Below are 20564 nucleotides of genomic sequence, written 5' to 3'. Positions count from 1 at the left end.
TCCCAGAAGGCATGGATTATTGAGTCATTATTAGTTTTACACTTCAGACATGACTCTGACGTGATGTAGAATTTGTGAATTTTGTCTCTTGTACAATAAATTTCATACATGAATTTATACGGTTACCCATAATCTTACACGCATGAAATATGAGACCTATGATACCCTGGGTGTGTATGTCTGGGAGGGGGGAGGTGTGAGGGTGGAGGAATGGGGTTTGTGGGCATACTGCATGTAAGAGTGTATAGGGTCATGGTTAGCTTGGGTATTGTATCTAGTATCTACCCCCCCATCCCCCACCACCCCCCCACACACACACACACACACACACACACACACACACACACACACACACACCAGCACTTTCTAACCCAATAAGTGAAGGTAGAGGGGGGTTTGTTTGCTGGCCCCATTTTTCATTAAGAGTAAGCTGTTGAAATAAAAATTATATGAATGTCTAATGCACACATCGTTGAGGAATACCAAACATGCTTAATCTTTATCACTATCTCTCACTCTCTTTTTTACTCTTATCCCCCTCTCATCTTACCCCCCCCCCAACCTCCCTCTCTCTAACCCACCTCCCCTTCCCTTTCTCTCATTGTCTTTGTCATTGGCTGGACACACATTACATTGAGCAGATGGTGACCATATTCATTTTTTCCGACATTAACCATTCGTTATAGACTGCAGACTAAGCCAATACCCCCCCCCCCCCCCATCACCCACTAACCCCCAGTACACACACACACACACACACACACACACACACACACACACACACACACACACACACACACACACACACACACACACACACACACACACACACATGACCAACACCACCATTGTGTGTCATTCCTCCACTTTGCACAATAGAATGTAGTATCCTTTCCCTTTCTCTCTCTCTGTCTCTCTCTCTTTCTGTCTCTCTCTCTCTGTCTCTCTGTCTCTCTCTCTGTCTCGCTCTCTTTCTCTCTGTCTCTCTCTCTTTCTGTCTCTCTCTCTCTCTCTCTCTCTCTCTCTCCCTCTCTCTCTCTCTCTCTCTCTCTCTCTCTCTCTCTCTCTCTCTCTCTCTCTCTCTCTCTCCCTCCCTCCCTCTGTCTCTCTCTCCATCTTTATCACTCTGTCTCTCCACTCCCTCCCCCAATCCCTCCCTCTGTCTGTCTCTCTCTCCATCTCTATCTCTCTGTCTCTTCACTCCACCCACCACTCACTCCCTCCCTCCCTCCCTCTGTCTGTCTGTCTGTCTGTCTCTCTCTCTCTCCATCTCTATCTCTCTGTAATCAAAATGGTAAAAAAAACTAAAACCTGTTAGGCAGTAAATCACGTTTAATCTCTGGCTTGAAGAAAAGATGAACATTAATCCACATCTGTCCATACAAATGTTTACCGCTCATATTTCCGACCTCATCCAGCCCTGCTGGCTAAGCCGTGTGTGTGCGTGTGCGTGTGGTGTGTGTGTGAGCCTATGCACATGTGTGCTTGTGTGTGTTTTTGATCTGCGTGCTTGTGTGTTTCTATATTTGTGCATTTGGTGTATGTACATTATGTACAGTACCAGTCAAAAGTTTGGGCACACCTACTTATTCCAAGGTTTTCCTTTATTTTTACTATTTTCTACATTTGTAGAATAGTAGTGAAGACATCAAAACCATGAAATAACGATACACCATCACATCTGGTTTGCACTTAGTGGGACTATCATTTGTTGTTCAACTGGACAAGGACCCAACACACCTCCAGGCTGTGTAAGGGCTATTTGACCAAGAAGGAGAGTGATGGAGTGCTGCATCAGATGACCTGGCCTCCACAATCACCCGACCTCAACCCAATTGACATTGTTTGGGATGAGTTGGACCGCAGAGTGAAGTAAAAGCAGCCTATGTGGGAACTCCCTCAAGACTGTTGGAAAAGCATTCAAGGTGAAGCTGGTTGAGAGAATGCAAAGAGTGTGCAAAGCTGTCATCAAGGCAAAGGGTGGCTATGTTGAATAATCTCAAATATGAAATATATATTTATTTGTTTAATACTTTTTTGGTTACTACATGATTCCATATGTGTTATTTCATAGTTTTGATGTCTTCACTATTATTGTACAATGTAGAAAATAGTACAAATTAAGAAAAACCCTTTAATGAGTAGGTGTGTCCAAACTTTTGCCTGGTACTGTATGAAACGTTCTCTCATTGTCAACTGCGTTTATTTTCAGCTAACTTAATTAACATGTGTAAATATTTGTATGAACATAACAAGATTCAACAACTAAACTGAACAAGTTCCACAGACATGTGACTAACAGAAATTGAATAATGTGTCCCTGAACAAAGAGGGGGGTCAAAATCAAAAGCATTAGGTACTGCAGTGCATCTCCTCCTCATTGACTGCACCTTATTTGTCCGTTCTTGCTGTGAGATGGTACCCCATTTTCCACCAAGGCACCTGCAAGTTCCCGGACATTTCTGTGGGGAATGGCCCTAGCCCTCACCCTTCAATCCAACAGGTCCCAGACGTGCTCAATGGGATTGAGATCCGTCTCTTCGCTAGCCATGGCAGAACACTGACATTCCTGTCTTGCAGAAAATCACGCACAGAACGAGCAGTATGTCTGGTGGCATTGTCATGCTGGAGGGTCATGTCAGGATGAGCCTGCAGGAAGGGTACCACATGAGGGAGGAGGATTTCTTCCCTGTAACGCACAGCATTGAGATTGCCTACAATGACAACAAGCTCAGTCCGATGATGCTGTGACACCGCCCCAGACCATGACGGACCCTCCACCTCCAAATCGATCCCGCTCCAGAGTACAGGCATAGGTGTAATGCTCATTTCTTCGACGATAAATGCGAATCCGACCATGCCCCCGGTGAGACAAAACCGTGACTCGTCAGTGAAGAGCACTTTTTGCCAGTCCTGTCTGGACCAGCAACGATGGGTTTGTGCCCATAGCCGATGTTGTTTCCGGTGATGTCTGGTGAGGACCTGCCTTACAACAGGCCTGCGAGGACGATCAGCTGTCTGTCCTGTCTCCCTGTAGTGCTGTCTTAGTAGTCTCACAGTACGGACATTGCAATTTATTGCCCTGGCCACATCGGTAGTCCTCATGGCTCCTTGCAGCATGCCCAAGGAACGTTCACACAGATGAGCAGGGACCCTGGGCATCTTTCTTTTGGTGTTTTGCAGAGTCAGTAGAAAGGCCTCTTTAGTGTCCTAGGTTTCCATAACTGTGACCTTACTTGCCTACTGTAAGCTGTTAGTGTCTTAGCGACCGTTGCACAGGTGCATGATCATTCATTGTTTATGGTTCATTGAACAAGCATGGGAAACAGTGTTTAAACCCTTTACAATGAAGATCTGTGAAGTTATTTGGATTTTTACAAATTATCTTTGAAAGACAGGGTCCTGAAAAAGGGACGTTTCTTTTTTTGCTGAGTTGATGTATATATCAGTGGAGGCTCCTCAGAGGAGGAGAGGGAGACCATCCTCCTCAGTGAATTTCATTTTTAGATAAAACTTACCTAAATATTTTCATGTTACCAAATAATTGAAAAAAAACACACTGTTTTGCAATGGTCTACCGTAGCCTCAACAGGACTCTGTAGGGTAGCACCATGGTGTAGCCGGAGGTCAGCTAGTTTCCGTCCTCCCTTGGGTACATTGAATTTAATACAAAATCTAGGAGGCTCATGGTTCTCACCCCTTTCATAGACTTACACAGTAATTATGACAACTTTCGGAGGACGTCCTCCAACCTATCAGAGCTCTTGCAGCATGAACTAACATGTTGTATCAGAGAATGAATCCAGTACTGAAAGCATAAGCTACAACTAGCTAGCACTCTAGTGCATAACATGTGGTGAGTAGTTGACTCAAATCGAGAGAAAGACAATAATTAAACAGTTTTGCACAATTTAATTTCTCACAAAAATTAAGGAGAAGCAAGTGAGAAAGATAGTGAGAGAGAAAGAGAGAGATACTGTAGCTATATTTTGTTGTATCTTTTTTTCACATTCACTTACTTAGCTAGCCAATGCAGCTAGCTAGTTTAGCCTACTCAAACAGCCTGCTCAAATAGAGAGGGATGCTATGTTAGCTAGCTGGCTAAGGCTATGCAACACTGGAACTCTTCCAAGTCAAGGTAAGCTTTTGGTTTTATATATTTATTTACACCGGGGCCTGCCGGTGTAACTGCTAAACTGCTATCTGTCTGTACACCGTACTGCATGATTGTAGTGGGTTTACTAACGTGTTGGTTGTGGTAGCTATGTTGACAGTGACATTAATATGGTGACAACAATGTAGGCTGTGTGTAGCAGTTAGTGGAACTGAAGTCCACAACTGAAGGAAAACAGTGTTTGCATGTAATCAGGGGTTCTGATTCTGTTAGAAAACTGTTCTTAAACGGAAGTAAACGGAACAAAACGGGTATAAACGTATCTGAATATGTCCAATCGAAACTCTCGTTTGCAACTGTTGGACTTACAGTGGGGCAAAAAAGTATTTAGTCAGCCACCAATTGTGCATGTTCTCCCACTTAAAAAGATGAGAGAGGCCTGTAATTTTCATCATAGGTACACTTCAACTATGACAGACAAAATGAGAAGAAAAGAAATCCAGAAAATCACATTGTAGGATTTTTTATGAATTTATTTGCAAATTATTGTGGAAAATAAGTATTTGGTCAATAACAAAAGTTTATCTCAATTCTTTGTTATATACCCTTTGTTGGCAATGACTGAGGTCAAACGTTTTCTGTAAGTCTTCACAAGGTTTTCACACACTGTTGCTGGTATTTTGGCCCATTACTCCATGCAGATCTCCTCTAGAGCAGTGATGTTTTGGGGCTGTTGCTGGGCAACACGGACTTTCAACTCCCTCCAAAGACTTTCTATGGGGTTGAGATCTGGAGACTGGCTAGGCCACTCCAGGACCTTTAAATGCTTCTTACGAAGCCACTCCTTCGTTGCCCGGGCGGTGTGTTTAGGATCATTGTCATGCTGAAAGACCCAGCCACGTTTCATCTTCAATGACCTTGCTGATGGAAGCTGCTGAGGTTTTCACTCAAAATCTCACGATACATGGCCCCATTCATTCTTTCCTTTACACGGATCAGTCGCCCTGGTCCCTTTGCAGAAAAACAGCCCCAAAGCATGATGTTTCCACCCCCATGCTTCACAGTAGGTATGGTGTTCTTTGGATGCAACTCAGCATTCTTTGTCCTCCAAACACGACGAGTTGAGTTTTTACCAAAAAGTTATATTTTGGTTTCATCTGACCATATGACATTCTCCCAATCTTCTTCTGGATCATCCAAATGCTCTCGGGCCTGGACATGTACTGGCTTAAGCAGGGGGACACGTCTGGCACTGCAGGATTTGAGTCCCTGGCGGCGTAGTGTGTTACTGATGGTAGGCTTTGTTACTTTGGTCCCAGCTCTCTGCAGGTCATTCACTAGGTCTGGGTTCTGGGATTTTTGCTCACCGTTCTTGTGATCATTTTGACCCCATGGGCTGAGATCTTGCGTGGAGCCCCAGATCGAGGGAGATTATCAGTGGTCTTGTATGTCTTCCATTTCATAATAATTGCTCCCACAGTTGATTTCTTCAAACCAAGCTGCTTACCTATTGCAGATTCAGTCTTCCCAGCCTGGTGCAGGTCTACAATTTTGTTTCTGGTGTCCTTTGACAGCTCTTTGGTCTTGGCCATAGTGGAGTTTGGAGTGTGACTGTTTGAGGTTGTGGACAGGTGTCTTTTATACTGATAACAAGTTCAAACAGGTGTCAATACAAGTAACGAGTGGAGGACAGAGGAGCCTCTTAAAGAAGAAGTTACAGGTCTGTGAGAGCCAGAAATTGTGCTTGTTTGTAGGTGACCAAATACTTATTTTACACCATAATTTGCAAATAAATTCATTAAAAATCCTACAATGTGATTTTCTGGATTTTTTTTCTTCTAATTTTGTCTGTCATAGTTGAAGTGTACCTATGATGAAAATTACAGGCCTCTCTCATATTTTTAAGTGGGAGAACTTGCACAATTGGTGGCTGAATAAATACTTTTTTGCCCCACTGTATGATTACACCCTAGATCAGCTAGATGCAGGCAATATTGTGCAAGGAGGTATTGAATGTGTAAATGTCTGTCACCTTGATTACTCACATTTCTCTCGACCTGTGCACCGACGTTGTAAACTATATAGGCTAGATTGTAGCAGCCTCATGGGTAGAGTGGAAATTCCTCCCACCTGCATCAAGAGTCTCCTGTTTCTATAAGATCAGAGCAAGATGTGAAGGATGCTGATGTAGTTACCGTGGTTATTGAATGAACCCTCCGCCATTCTAGATCTAAAGTTAAGTCTGGGGCAAAGAGTGGAAAACATTTGAATAATATTTGGGACTCAGACACTGTGTAGTCTGGAGGTCAGACAGGCTGAGAACTCTCACACACTTAAACTAATGAACATTTTAGATGCAGTCTCAGAGTGGGAGTTACAGTCCCTTAGCCACACGGTAGACATCGATCGGCCTGTATGTGTGTATGTGTGTGGGTGTTTGCATGCGTGTGTGTGTGTGTATGTATGTGTGTGTGTGTGTGTACATGCACGGCTTGACGTCTTTACTTAGTTCCCCTTAGTGATATGAACCTTTTGGCCAAATTAATAATTAAAACTCAGTGGTGTTGCTTTCTTTCTAAATCTGTCCCAATCCAGAACCATCTCTTCTTCTACATCTCTCTATCTGTCTATCTCTCTCTCAACACACCTACAGAATGTCTGTCTCTCTATCCCTCTCTCCACACACCCCCACCCTCACACAAACCTACACACAGAGTGGTCAGCCACCTGGCTCCTATGGACAGGATATTTTTTTATTTTATTTAACAAGACAAGTCAGTTAAGAACAAATTCTTATTTTCAATGACGGCCTAGGAACAGTGGGTTAACTGGCCTAGGACCAGTGGGTTAACTGGTCTAGGAACAGTGGGTTAACTGGCCTAGGAACAGTGGGTTAACTGCCTTGTTCAGGGGTAGAACAACAGATGTTTTACCTTGTCAGCTCAGGGATTCGATCTTGCAACCTTTCAGTTACTAGTCCAACGCTCCAACCACTAGGCTACCTGCCGCCCCTGAACAGCAAGGATATGGTCGGTATGTGCAGCCAGGGGTGTCTGTCAGTAGTGGGCCGTCTCAGATGTTGCCAATCATAAACACATGTAAGTGTGTGTGTGTGTCTGCACTTACTGTATGTCCCCTCTGTCTCCTTCTCTTCTCATCTCCCTGATCCCTTCTCTCCCCCTCTCCCCTTCTCATACACACCCTGCAGTGCCCTCAAACTGTCCTAAATAACTGAATCTGTAAGGCGACCTCGCTTAGCGGACGACTGACTGAGAGTGCAGCCCGACTAGGGACGCTGCTGCCTGACTGCTGTGTGCTGTAAGGGGATTGCTGTAATTACTGGGATCTGTGCACCGTATGTATCTTTTCAGCCGACCAGTGATCCTGCCGTAAAAAGCCTAACATTTGGCTCTTAACTAATGCACACCATTAGATTGATTATGTTGGATTTGTGTCTCTCTGTCTCTCTCTCTCTCTCTGTATGTACTGTGTGTGTGCTTGTGTGTGTGTGTGTGTGTGTGTGTGTGTGTGTGTGTGTGTGTGTGTGTGTGTGTGTGTGCGCGTGTGTGTGTGTGTGTGTGTGTGTGTGTGTGTGTGTGTGTGTGTGTGTGTGTGCGTGCGTGCGTGCTTGTGTGTGTCCCATGTCCTCCCCTCCTCATCCTGGCATGCTGGTGTGTGATGCCTCTTAAATAATGGCTGTGTGCTGAGTGTAATCCTGATTAAATGGAGGTTAATGTCTGTTAGACTGTTTCACTGGAGCATCTCCATCACTGACCTTCTATGGCAACAGAGCTTACATAAATGAACCTGCCCATGAGACATGGAGTGACACAGAGACACAGGAGGGGTGGGAGGGTGGATGATGTTGGGTAGTGTATGTCCATCCTGAATGGCCGATGTGAGTATATGATGTGAGTATATGATGTGAATATATGATGTGAGTATCAGGTGTTAAAGTAACGAATTACAACTTCTCACATTCCTGTTATTGAGTAGCTTTTCTGTGCACTTGTACTTTTATGAGTACTTTTTAAAGGCTGTACTTTTACTTTTACATAAGTACATTTTGAATGAAATAAAGTACTTAAGTACATTTTCAAAACCATTCGTTTCAGAGTACAATCTAGAAAAGGGATACACATCATCATGGCAAGCACATAAAGTTTGCGCCTTTAGTAGCAGCTAGAACAGTTCAATTGTTTGTCAATGACAAGTAACGTGACCAGATGGACCAATACAATTCAATTTCACGCATCGCGCCAAAAAGGCCCAATCACAGCTGTGTATGCAAACCAAATGATGATCGGTAGCAGGATCTTCTAACAATTAAAAAAAGGTAGCTAACGTAAACTCACTCACTTTTGTACATCGCCTTGGTCCGTACAATTGACCTTATTTTAGCGCCCCAAAAACATAATACTTCCAGATCAACTGTAATGTCAATACCATTGTAAAGCACAATTTCTCCCCTTTCCAACAAAATCAATGACATGACCCCCACGTGGCCCGTTTCTGCATAATTCAAGAAGACAATGAGCCCCGTCGGGTCTTTTTAAAAATGGCGGGTGGGGAAGCGAAACTAAAGCGTGATAGTGAGAAGGAGAGATGTTGTGTGGGAAAATTGCTTTTTTCACTCGATCTGTCCAACTTATCACCTATCGCCTCTAAAATGTAAATAAAACACTATAAAGAGTTTATATAATGTGTCATTACATACCTATTTGAAGGTGAAATTAATAAACAATAATCATGTTTGGTAAAACTATAGTTCTTATAACTGGGGAAAGAAAGAACAATATTCCCCAACATCCGTATGTATTTGGACAGTGACATTATTCAAAATATGCTGTAATTTCAAAAATGTATGAATAAAAAACCTTCTTATAGCTGACAGTCTGCACTTTAACCCCATTGTCATTGTATATTTTAAAATCCAATGTGCTGGACTACAGAGCCAAAACAAAATGGTTGTCATTGCCCAAATACTTACAGATTGCACCTTGTGCTGGTTTAAGTTAATTTGTATAAAACCAAACTGGTCAGGCTATATACATTTTGCCCAGATTGATGCAGTCATTTTGTCCACAGAGGAAACATCCATTAGAGATGACAAACTACAATATGCTCACCTTTGCAACCACAAATCAATCAAGGAACTATCAAACACCTCTTCAACTTGTCTGAAATGATGGCAGTGGGAGGAGCCAGGTGCGTCTCACAGGCAACCGTTGACAAGCTTGTCATTAATCTGATCTGTGAGGGCCATCAGCCATTCTCTGGTCGAACAACCAGCTTTTAAAGAGTTGGTAACCACCCTGCATCCTCAATGCAGTCATCTCCAGACCTACTGTTCGTTCAAGAATACATGAAGCTGCCAATCACATGAAGACAGTTATGACACATCTTGGCAGGGTAAATGATGTTGCCACCACCACTGATTGTTGGACAGCTCATCAAATGAGTTACATAGGGGTCACAGGTCACTGGATAGTTGAAGAATCTCTGGTGAGACGTTCTGTTGCACTCGCTTGCAAGAGATTGAGAGGTTCCCACACATTTTATGTGCTTGCAGGTGCCCTCGATGACATCCATTGTGCATACAGGGCCAGGGGGAAAGTGGTAAGATCCACAACAGACTGTGGATCAAACTTCATCAAAGAATTCAGTGTTTTTGGTGAGCAGAGCCAGGCAGTCGAGTCAGCAGACCCGAGACTCAGATGCTGAAGAGCCAGCAGAGCAGGTTGAATACCAAGACATCTATTCCATCCTGGGAAATGACAGTGGCCTAGAATATCAACTCTCTCAGCATCAACGGTGTGCATGTCACCTGCTGAACCTCATTGCAACAACAGATTCTGTGTTGGTAGAAACAAATAGTGATAGCTACAAAAGGCTGTCCAGGTGGAATAAAACGGGACTGTCAACCTTAGCTGCTGAAGTTGTAGAGAATGAGTGCAAACAGTCCAAATCAAACATATTGGAACTGAACTTACCTGGCTGCGGAGAGGATCACACGTATCATACAAGAGAAGGGGGAGGATGCCATTAGAAATGTGTGTAAAGAATTCAAAGTGAGAATGTGAATAACAATTCTTTGAATCAATGTAATATTTTCATATTACAGTAATATTTATTGTCCATGAAATGTTAGTATTCTAAGAGGTATTACACTTACCTTGTCTTTCAGGCTGAGCCCAGCAGAAATGTCCTTCTTGAATGAGTACTGCAAAGTGATGAAGCCTTTGGTTTCTACAGTCTGAGACCAACACTGGCTGCTGCCAGTGATCTTACTAAAAGCAAAACTTCAAAGGCTGGAAGCATCTTGCCAAATGTGCCTACAACTATCAGAGCCATTCATAACAGTCTCCAAAAGCACTGGATAAATGATGGAGGAGCCACAGCCTATTGCTGCTGCAATCCTTCTGCCAAAGTTCAAGACGTCTTGGACTGACAAAACTGATGTCATCACAGCCGGTATGATTTCTTTACTCCAAAAGGTTTGAACCTCGTTGTCCATATGATGATATTTTTTAGTCTTTGAGTCTTGTCTTTAATTGTTTCATTTAAATATATATATATTTTTAATGGTTCTTTTTTTTTTTATTATTTCATTTGCATTACAGGTGCTGGACAATAACCTTTGCATATAACTATGTTTGAGTACAGCCAGACATGGACACAACTCAACATTAAAGAATTGATTAGGTCTGAATGTATTTGAACAACTCAAATCAATCTCAGTATCTGAGAATAACACGTGTGGAAGTATGTGTTAGAGCTATTGCAATGCCAGTAATATGATTGTGTTGCCAGCCAGAGTTTGCTGAAACGTGTGAATGTTCTGTTGTTTCCAATGTACAGGTTTGGCGTACCTGAAGAATCATCTTGACACAATCACACTGGATGAGACTGAGCATCTAAGGCAACATTCATCTGATGAAGAGGATTTATTTTCATCACTGACAACCAATCGGTCAGAAGGTACAGGAGAGCTGGATGGGTATCTTGCTAGTCCATCGGACAAAATAGATTTACTTCATTTGTTTCCGTACATAAAGAAATTGTCCCTCAAGCTCAACACAGGCCTGCATCTTCTGCCTGTGAGCGTCTTCTTAGCTGTGCTGGACTCTTCACTGCAAAGCGAGCCAGCATAGACTCAATTAACTTAGAAAATCAACTCCTACTGAAACTGTGGCAAATTCAACGAGAAGTGAAGTGAGTTAAGTGTTCGATAGGTCGTTTCATAAAAGATATGCCTTTTGAACATTCCTTTGAACATTTGTAGATGTGAAGTTGAAGATTTAATATTAAAATCAGCCGTGCTGGATCTTGTTGGTTATTTTCTGGTGTTTTATGGAACATTTGGCCTGTCAAGCGTTACATGTAAACAATATTACATATACAGTAGTATATAGAAAAGTACTTTTTTAAATATTAATTTGTTTGTGAAGCTGCATTCAATTGCTACACCCTTTTCACATGAACTTCCGTTATTGTAAAAGGAGAATAAAAATAACCATCAAAATTGAAATAGCTAATAATTTTAGCTTTTACTCTGAGTACTTTTTAAATGTGCTACCAGTACTTTTACTTCTACTTGATTACAATTTCATTAAATGAATTGTACTTCTACTTGAGTAGGATTTTACAGTACTCTTTCCACCCCTGGTGAGTATATGCTGGGAATATATGATGGGAGTATATGATGTCTATAGATGTGAATGAGTGCACATGTGTGTACATATTCAATGTATCAATATTTTTGAACAATAAGTCAGTTTGTTCATGCTCAAAATCCTTTTATTGAGCATCAATTTAAACTTCTGAAAGCCACTTGAAGCAAAAATGTGCAAATAATGAAATAAAAGGAGAAATATCACTTTCCTCTTGGATGTGGCAGAGGAACAAACAGATTGACCATACTCTCAATTCCAAAATCCTCCCCCGTCTAGCCAACACATTCGTCACGTCCATCTTGGCTGTGTGTGTGTGTGTGTGTGTGTGTGTGTGTGTGTGTGTGTGTGTGTGTGTGTGTGTGTGTGTGTGTGTGTGTGTGTGTGTGTGTGTGTGTGTGTGTGTGTGTGTGTGTGTGTGTGTGTGCGTGCGTGCGTGTGTGTGTGTGTGTGTGTGGGGTGTTGCAGGATGGAGGCTGTGCCAGGCTATTCGGCCCATACACAAACCGACCCATGGCCAACCTACGTTAAGACGTGTGTCTGTGTTACCCCAACCTACACACAGCTCATCTGGTAAGACATCCCACCAGTTAGAAATTGGACACCTGTCCTTCTGTCTGTCATTTCCCTGCATGCATTTCACTCTCTGCTTTTTCTCTTTTTCACACAACCCATCTTTCCACCACCCTCCTTCCCTCCCTCTCATTCCTTATTAAGTTTAATGTCTCTGACCCAGGGAGTCAGGATATACACAGATATATTACTGTAATTATCTAATTTTACTGTGCCTTTAAACGTCCCATAGAAGCAGAGTTATGGTATTAATACTATAAAGAGGGTTGGGGCAGAGGAGTGATGACTTAATACTGGCGTGTGTGAGAAGACCATTGATGAAACACTGCAACTTAATATCTGCAGTGAAGCTCTTCCTTGTCGTAGCGTATTATGAACTTGACAGTCATTGTAGAATAAAGTCAAATATTTAAGTTGGTTGTGGGCCTTTGCAAAAATGCAGGAAGTCACTAATTATATTTTGTCTATACTATGAAGATAGAGTAATGCAATTATACTTGCTTGCTGTTCGATTCATTCAGTTTTCCCACCTGAAAAGCAGACACGAGAACGAGAGAAGTCTTCCACAGTGTCAACGAGTTAGTAATTCTGCATGCCAATGGTAACCATGGAGGGAGTACGTAATCTGAACATTTTACATGTCTTCTCTCTTTTCATCTCATATCCTCAGTTTGTACCAGCAGAAATGTGAATAACCATATTTAGTTTCTCCACGTTGTGCAGAAACCAGGCTGCTGAATGTGTTATTTACTGAAGGACTGAATCACATTTGGGATCAGTTCAAATTCACAACTGTGCCAATCCACTTTTTCTTTCTCTCTCTCTCGCTCTCTCCATCCATTTATCTGTATCACTCCCTCCATCTATCTGTATCTCTCCCTCCATCTATCTGTATCTCTCCCTCCATCAATCTGTATCTCTCCCTCCATCTATCTGTATCTCTCCCTCCATCAATCTGTATCTCTCCCTCCATCTATCTGTATCTCTCCCTCCATCTATCTGTATCTCTCCTTCCATCTATCTGTATCTCTCCCTCCATTTATCTGTATCTCTCCCTCCATCTATCTGTATCTCTCCCTCCATCAATCTGTATCTCTCCCTCCATCTATCTGTATCTCTCCCTCCATCTATCTGTATCTCTCCCTCCATCAATCTGTATCTCTCCCTCCATCTATCTGTATCTCTCCCTCCATCTATCTGTATCTCTCCTTCCATCTATCTGTATCTCTCCCTCCATTTATCTGTATCAATCCCTCCATCTATCTGTATCTCTCCCTCAATCTATCTGTATCCCTCCCTCCATCTATCTGTATCTCTCCCTCCATCTATCTGTATCTCTCCCTCCATTTATCTGTATCTCTCCCTCCATTTATCTGTATCTCTCCCTCCATCTATCTGTATCTCTCCATCCATCAATCTGTATCTCTCCCTCCATCTATCTGTATCACTCCCTCCATCTATCTGTATCTCTCCCTCCATCTATCTGTATCTCTCCCTACATCAATCTGTATCTCTCCCTCCATCTATCTGTATCTCTCCCTACATCTATCTGTATCTCTCCCTCCATCTATCTGTATCTCTCCCTACATCTATCTGTATCTCTCCCTCCATCTATCTGTATCTCTCCCTCCATCTATCTGTATCTCACCCTCCATCTATCTGTATCTCACCCTCCATATATCTGTATCTCTCCCTCCATCTCTATGTATCTCTCCCTCCATCTATCTGTATCTCTCCATCCATCTCTCTCCCTCCATCTATCTGTATCTCTCCCTCCATCTCTCTCCCTCCATCTATCTGTATCTCTCCCTCCATCTATCTGTATCTCTCCCTCCATCTCTCTCCCTCCATCTTTCTGTATCTCTCCCTCCATCTATCTGTATCTCTCCATCCATCTATCTGTATCTCTCCCTCATCACTCTCCCTCCATCTATCTGTATCTCTCCCTCCATCGCTCTCCCTCAATCTTTCTGTATCTCTCCCTCCATCTCTCTCCCTCCATCTTTCTGCATCTCTCCCTCAATCTATCTGTATATCTCCCTCCATTTATCTGTATATCTCCCTCCATCGCTCTCCCTCCATCTTTCTGTATCTCTCCCTCCATCTATCTGTATCTCTCCCTCATCTCTCTCCCTCCATCTATCTGTATCTCTCCCTCATCTCTCTCCTTCCATCTATCTGTATCTCTCCCTCCATCTCTCTCCCTCCATCTATCTGTATCTCTCCCTCCATCTCTCTCCCTCCATCTATCTGTATCTCTCCTTCCATCTATCTGTATCTCTCCTTCCATCTATCTGTATCTCTCCCTCCATCTATCTGTATCTCTCCTTCCATCTCTCTCCCTCCATCTATCTGTATCTCTCCCTCCATCTCTCTCCTTCCATCTATCTGTTTCTCTCCCTCCATATATCTGTATCTCTCCCTCCATCTCTCTCCTTCCATCTATCTGTATCTCTCCCTCCATCTCTCTCCCTCCATCTATCTGTATCTCTCCCTCCATCTCTCTCCTTCCATCTATCTGTATCTCTCGCTCCATCTTTCTGTATCTCTCCCTCCATCTCTCTCCCTACATCTATCTGTATCTCTCCCTCCATCTATCTGTATCTCTCCCTCCATCTATCTGTATCTCTCCCTCCATTTATCTGTATCTCTCCCTCCATTTATCTGTATCTCTCCCTCCATCTATCTGTATCTCTCCATCCATCTATCTGTATCTCTCCCTCCATCTATCTGTATCACTCCCTCCATCTATCTGTATCTCTCCCTCCATCTATCTGTATCTCTCCCTACATCAATCTGTATCTCTCCCTCCATCTATCTGTATCTCTCCCTACATCTATCTGTATCTCTCCCTCCATCTATCTGTATCTCTCCCTCCATCTATCTGTATCTCACCCTCCATCTATCTGTATCTCACCCTCCATATATCTGTATCTCTCCCTCCATCTCTATGTATCTCTCCCTCCATCTATCTGTATCTCTCCATCCATCTCTCTCCCTCCATCTATCTGTATCTCTCCCTCCATCTCTCTCCCTCCATCTATCTGTATCTCTCCCTCCATCAATCTGTATCTCTCCCTCCATCTCTCTCCCTCCATCTTTCTGTATCTCTCCCTCCATCTATCTGTATCCATCGCTCTCCCTCAATCTTTCTGTATCTCTCCCTCCATCTCTCTCCCTCCATCTTTCTTCATCTCTCCCTCCATCTATCTGTATCTCTCCCTCCATCGCTCTCCCTCAATCTTTCTGTATCTCTCCCTCCATCTCTCTCCCTCCATCTTTCTGCATCTCTCCCTCAATCTATCTGTATATCTCCCTCCATTTATCTGTATATCTCCCTCCATCGCTCTCCCTCCATCTTTCTGTATCTCTCCCTCCATCTATCTGTATCTCTCCCTCATCTCTCTCCCTCCATCTATCTGTATCTCTCCCTCATCTCTCTCCTTCCATCTATCTGTATCTCTCCCTCCATCTCTCTCCCTCCATCTATCTGTATCTCTCCCTCCATCTCTCTCCCTCCATCTATCTGTATCTCTCCCTCCATCTATCTGTATCTCTCCCTCCATCTCTCTCCCTCCATCTATCTGTATCTCTCCCTCCATCTCTCTCCCTCCATCTATCTGTATCTCTCCTTCCATCTCTCTCCCTCCATCTATCTGTATCTCTCCCTCCATCTCTCTCCTTCCATCTATCTGTATCTCTCCCTCCATATATCTGTATCTCTCCCTCCATCTCTCTCCTTCCATCTATCTGTATCTCTCCCTCCATCTCTCTCCCTCCATCTATCTGTATCTCTTCCTCCATCTCTCTCCTTCCATCTATCTGTATCTCTCGCTCCATCTTTCTGTATCTCTCCCTCCATCTCTCTCCCTACATCTATCTGTATCTCTCCCTCCATCTCTCTCCCTCCATCTATCTGTATCTCTCCCTCCATCTATCTGTATCTCTCCCTCCATCCCTCCCAATAGACGGAGATGTGAAATATTTAGACACACTTTGTTGTTTGGGGACAATGCACTCCAACAGATGGGTAGGCCCCGCACAGACCCAATGTATGCAAATCTCCATCCAAAGCAGCCCAGGATGTTTTCAATATAACACGAGCGCCTCAGGCCCTGTTTTAATCCCTCTTTACCCACAGCCAGCAACGCCTTTCATCCAGTCAAACGCCTTAAGCGCTATGTCAACTTGGACATCTGGCCTCACGACTGAACCCCAAAAAGTGTTCTGGTCTGTGACTGTGTGTGTTGGTGTATGTGTGGGTGGGTGGGTGGGTGGGTGGGGAGGCTACATTACAAAATGTTTATATTCGGAGGATGACATCACACTATCTATCCTCTCTCTATATTTTGTCTCTTTCAATGTGTGTTGTGATTCCTGAAGTTCTTATTCCCACCCTCCAAGAACATATAGCAGACACACACACACACACACACACACACACACACACACACACACACACACACACACACACACATACACACACACACACACACACACACACACACACACACACACACACACACACACACACACACACACACATACACAGTCTACAGCCTACTCTGCCTGTTCAGATGCTTGATTTCCTTCGTTGTGACATCTGAAGGGTGCTACTGCCCAGCCAGACACCTGGATACTCATGCCACCTCAACACACGTGTGTATATGTGAGCTAGGTGTGAAGGAATGTGCCATCTCTCCTGACTGAGGCTATAGATCATCAGGTTTTCCAGGAACACAGGTTCAGTTGCTCTTGGCGACACTACATGTTCTCATTGGCAGTGGTTCCCAAACTTTTTATAGTCCCGTACCACTTCATACATTCAACTTCCAGCTGCGTACCCCTTCTAGCACCAGGGTCAGCGCATTCTCAAATGTTGTCATTGTAAGTCTGCCACACACACACTATACGACTGGCGCGTGGGAAGTGACAAGAGGACCAGGGCACAAATAATATAATAATTATCACAAATTTTGCTCTTTATTTAGCCATCTTACATATAAAACTTTATTTGTTCATTAAAAATTGTGAATAACTCACCACAAATTAATGAGAAGGGTGTGCTTGAAAGGATGCTCATAACTCTACAATGTTGAGTTGTATTGGAGAGAATCTCAGTCTTAAATAATTTTCCACACACAGTCTGTGCCTGTATTTAGTTTTCATGCTAGTGAGGGCCGATAATCCACTCTCACATAGGTACATGTTTGCAAAGGGCATCAGTGTCTTAACATCACGATTTGCCAAGGCAGGATACTCTGAGCGCAGCCTAATCCAGAAATGATGCAGTGGCTTTTGATTAAATTACATTTTCACAGAACCGCTTACTGCAATTTCGAAGAGGCTCTCGTTCAGATATCGGTAAGTGGACTGGAGGCAGGGCCAGTTGTTGGTGTCATCCGTTTTGGGAAAGTACCTGCATAATTGCGCACCCAACTCACTCAGATGCTTTGCCATATCACATTTGACATTGTCTGTGGCTTGAGTTCATTGGCACACAAAAAATCATACAATGATGGAAAGACCCGTGTCTTCTCCTTGTTAATGCAAACAGAGAAGCGCTCCAACTTCTTAATCATAGCCTCAATTTTGTCCTGCACAATGAATATAGTTGGAAGAAAAAACAATACTCAGATAGGCCAGTTGTGTGAGAAACTCGTCATCATGCAAGTGGTCAGAGAAGTGAAAATTATGGTCTGTAAAGAAAACTTTAAGCTCGTCTCTCAATTTTAAAAAACATGTCAATACTTTGCCCCTTGATAACCAGTGCACTTCTTTCTGTATGTTGTAAAAGCTTTACATGGTTGCTGCCAGTATCGTTGCATAGTGTAGAAAATACACAAGAGTTCAGAGGCCTTGCTTTAACAAAGTTAACCATTTTCACTGAAGTGTCCAAAATGTCTTTCAAGCTGTCAGGCATTCCTTTGGCAGCAAGAGCCTCTCAGTGGATGCTGCAGTGTACCCAAGTGGCGTCGGGAGCAACTGCTTGCACTCGCGTTACCACTCCACTATCTCTCCCTGTCATGGCTTTTCAGTACATCAGTACAGATACCAACACATCTTGACCACCAAAGTCCATTTGATGTCACAAAGCTGTCCAGTACTTTACAAATATCCTCTCCTGTTGTCCTGGTTTCCAGTGGTTTGCAGAAGAGGATGTCTTCCTTAATTGACTCCCCCATAAACGTAATGGACATATACCAGGTGCTGTGCCAGGCCCGCCATGTCTGTTGACTCATCCAGCTTTTATGCATATAATTCACTGGCAAAGCAGTAATTGTTTCATCTCCTGCCATGGCACTGCTGCGTCGTGAAACAGTGTTGTTTGATGAAGGCATTGTCTGTATAGTTTTTTTGGCCTTTTCCCCAGCATTGTCCCAGCCATATCCGCGGCAGCAGGAAGAATTAAGTCCTCTACAATAGTATGGGGCTTGCCTGTCCCAGCCACTCGGTAGCTCACCATATAAGACACTTCTAGCCCCTTCTTATTAATGGTATCTGTTGCTTTTATACATGTCTCACTACTCGAAAGTAGTCTTAATTCTCGCTCCAAAAACTCCCGTAGCTTATTTTTCAAATTGGCATGTTTTGTTTCTAAATGTCTACGCAAGAGTGGAGGTTTCATCGAGTTGTGAGATAGTATTTTTTCACATATAACACACAGTCGCTGAGGAAGGGCATTACTCCCAATATAAGTGAACCCCAAATCAAAGTAGTTCTCATCATATTTGCGCCTCTTCGATGGTCCAACGACCCTGTCTGTTGTTCGGTTCTTTCCCGGGTAAGGGGGCAGTATCTCTTCAGCTGCATCAGATTCACAACTGGCATTGTCCATGCTAGCTGGGCTAACAACAAATGTAAAATTACTGATACTAGCATTGGATGTGCTCGTGGAAGAACAACAACTTGTGTCGTCGACATGTGCAGGTGTAGTACTGCTGATAGTAGTAGTACAATCAGTAGAGCTGGTATGTGTTTCTATGGACATGGGCCTTACTTTTTATATCCATTTATCCATTTTGGAGCAAACTGAATGAGCAGCAGCTACGTTTGGCTACATACGTAGTGGAATACGTAGTGGAATTCCTGCGAGAGAGATTGGATGTTAATTATTTGACTAGGCTACCTGTATTTGACATGTATTTGAACACTAGATGGTTTAATTTTATTTTTAGCAGTAAAACGAGGCTACTCAGGCAAGAAAAAAACCTCACCCAAATGTATAGCCCCGTTGGAAAATATAAATGGACTGTTTGAAAATATGCTGATATTTTTTGGTGTGTACCCCTCTTACCCCAGTTTGGGAATACCTGGCCTAGATGATATGGGAACAGACATGGAAACATGGGCAAATGTGATCATGTATGTCATACTGATACTCTACACTCCTGCCATGATCATTACCTTGTTTAATAATTATTTATCAAATATCTCAATGTATCTACAAATATCTACAATGTGGAAAATAGTAAAAATAAAGAAAAACCCTTGAATGAGAAGTTCTAAAACTTTTCACCGGTAGTGTATACATATAAATATATGGATGAGCAATGACAGAGCGGCATAGGCAAGATGCAATAGATGGTATAAAATACAGTATATACATATGAGATGAGTCATGGAAGATATGTAAACATTATTAAAGTGATTAGTGATCCATTTATTAAAGTGGCCAGCAGCCTCTCTGTGTTAGTGATGGCTATTTAACAGTCCGATGGCCTTGAGATAGAAGCAGTTTTTTATTCTCTCGGTCCCAGCTTTGATGCACCTGTGCTGACCTCCGCTTCTGGATGGTAGCAGGGTGAACAGGCATTGGCTTTGGTGGTTGTTGTCCTTGATGATTTTTTTGGCCTTCCAGTGACATCGGATGCTGTAGGTGTCCTAGAGGGCAGGTAGTTTGCCCCCGGTGATGCGTTGTGCAGACCGCATCACCCTCTGGAGAGCCTTGTGGTTGTGTGCGGTGCAGTTGCTGTACCACGCGGTGATACAGCCCGACAGGATGCTCTCAATCTGTAAAAGTTTGTGAGTGTTTTAGGTGACAAGCCAAATTTATTCAGCATCCTGAGGTTGAAGAGGCACTGTGTGGGTGGACCATTTCAGTTTGTCCGTGATGTGTACACCAATGAACTTAAAACTTTCCACCTTCTCCACTGCTGTCCCGTCGATGTGGATAGGGGGGTGCTCCCTATGCTGTTTCCTGA

General features: G+C 43.1%; 1 protein-coding gene across 1 annotated transcript; it reads left to right on the top strand.

Annotated features, from left to right (window-relative positions):
• Nucleotides 1–14764: 14764 nt before the first annotated feature.
• On the top strand, nucleotides 14765–15403 carry LOC139367808 (guanine nucleotide exchange factor subunit RIC1-like; the record flags this gene model as incomplete). Its single annotated transcript, XM_071106146.1, has 1 exon — nucleotides 14765–15403. A coding segment is annotated over one exon (639 nt), but the record flags the coding sequence as incomplete, so codon positions are not given.
• Nucleotides 15404–20564: the final 5161 nt, after the last annotated feature.

This window comes from Oncorhynchus clarkii, chromosome 16 (genome assembly GCF_045791955.1).
Source record: "Oncorhynchus clarkii lewisi isolate Uvic-CL-2024 chromosome 16, UVic_Ocla_1.0, whole genome shotgun sequence".
NCBI lineage: Eukaryota > Metazoa > Chordata > Actinopteri > Salmoniformes > Salmonidae > Oncorhynchus > Oncorhynchus clarkii.
Note: the sequence above shows the minus strand (reverse complement) of the source record. Positions and strands in the feature narration are given on the sequence as shown.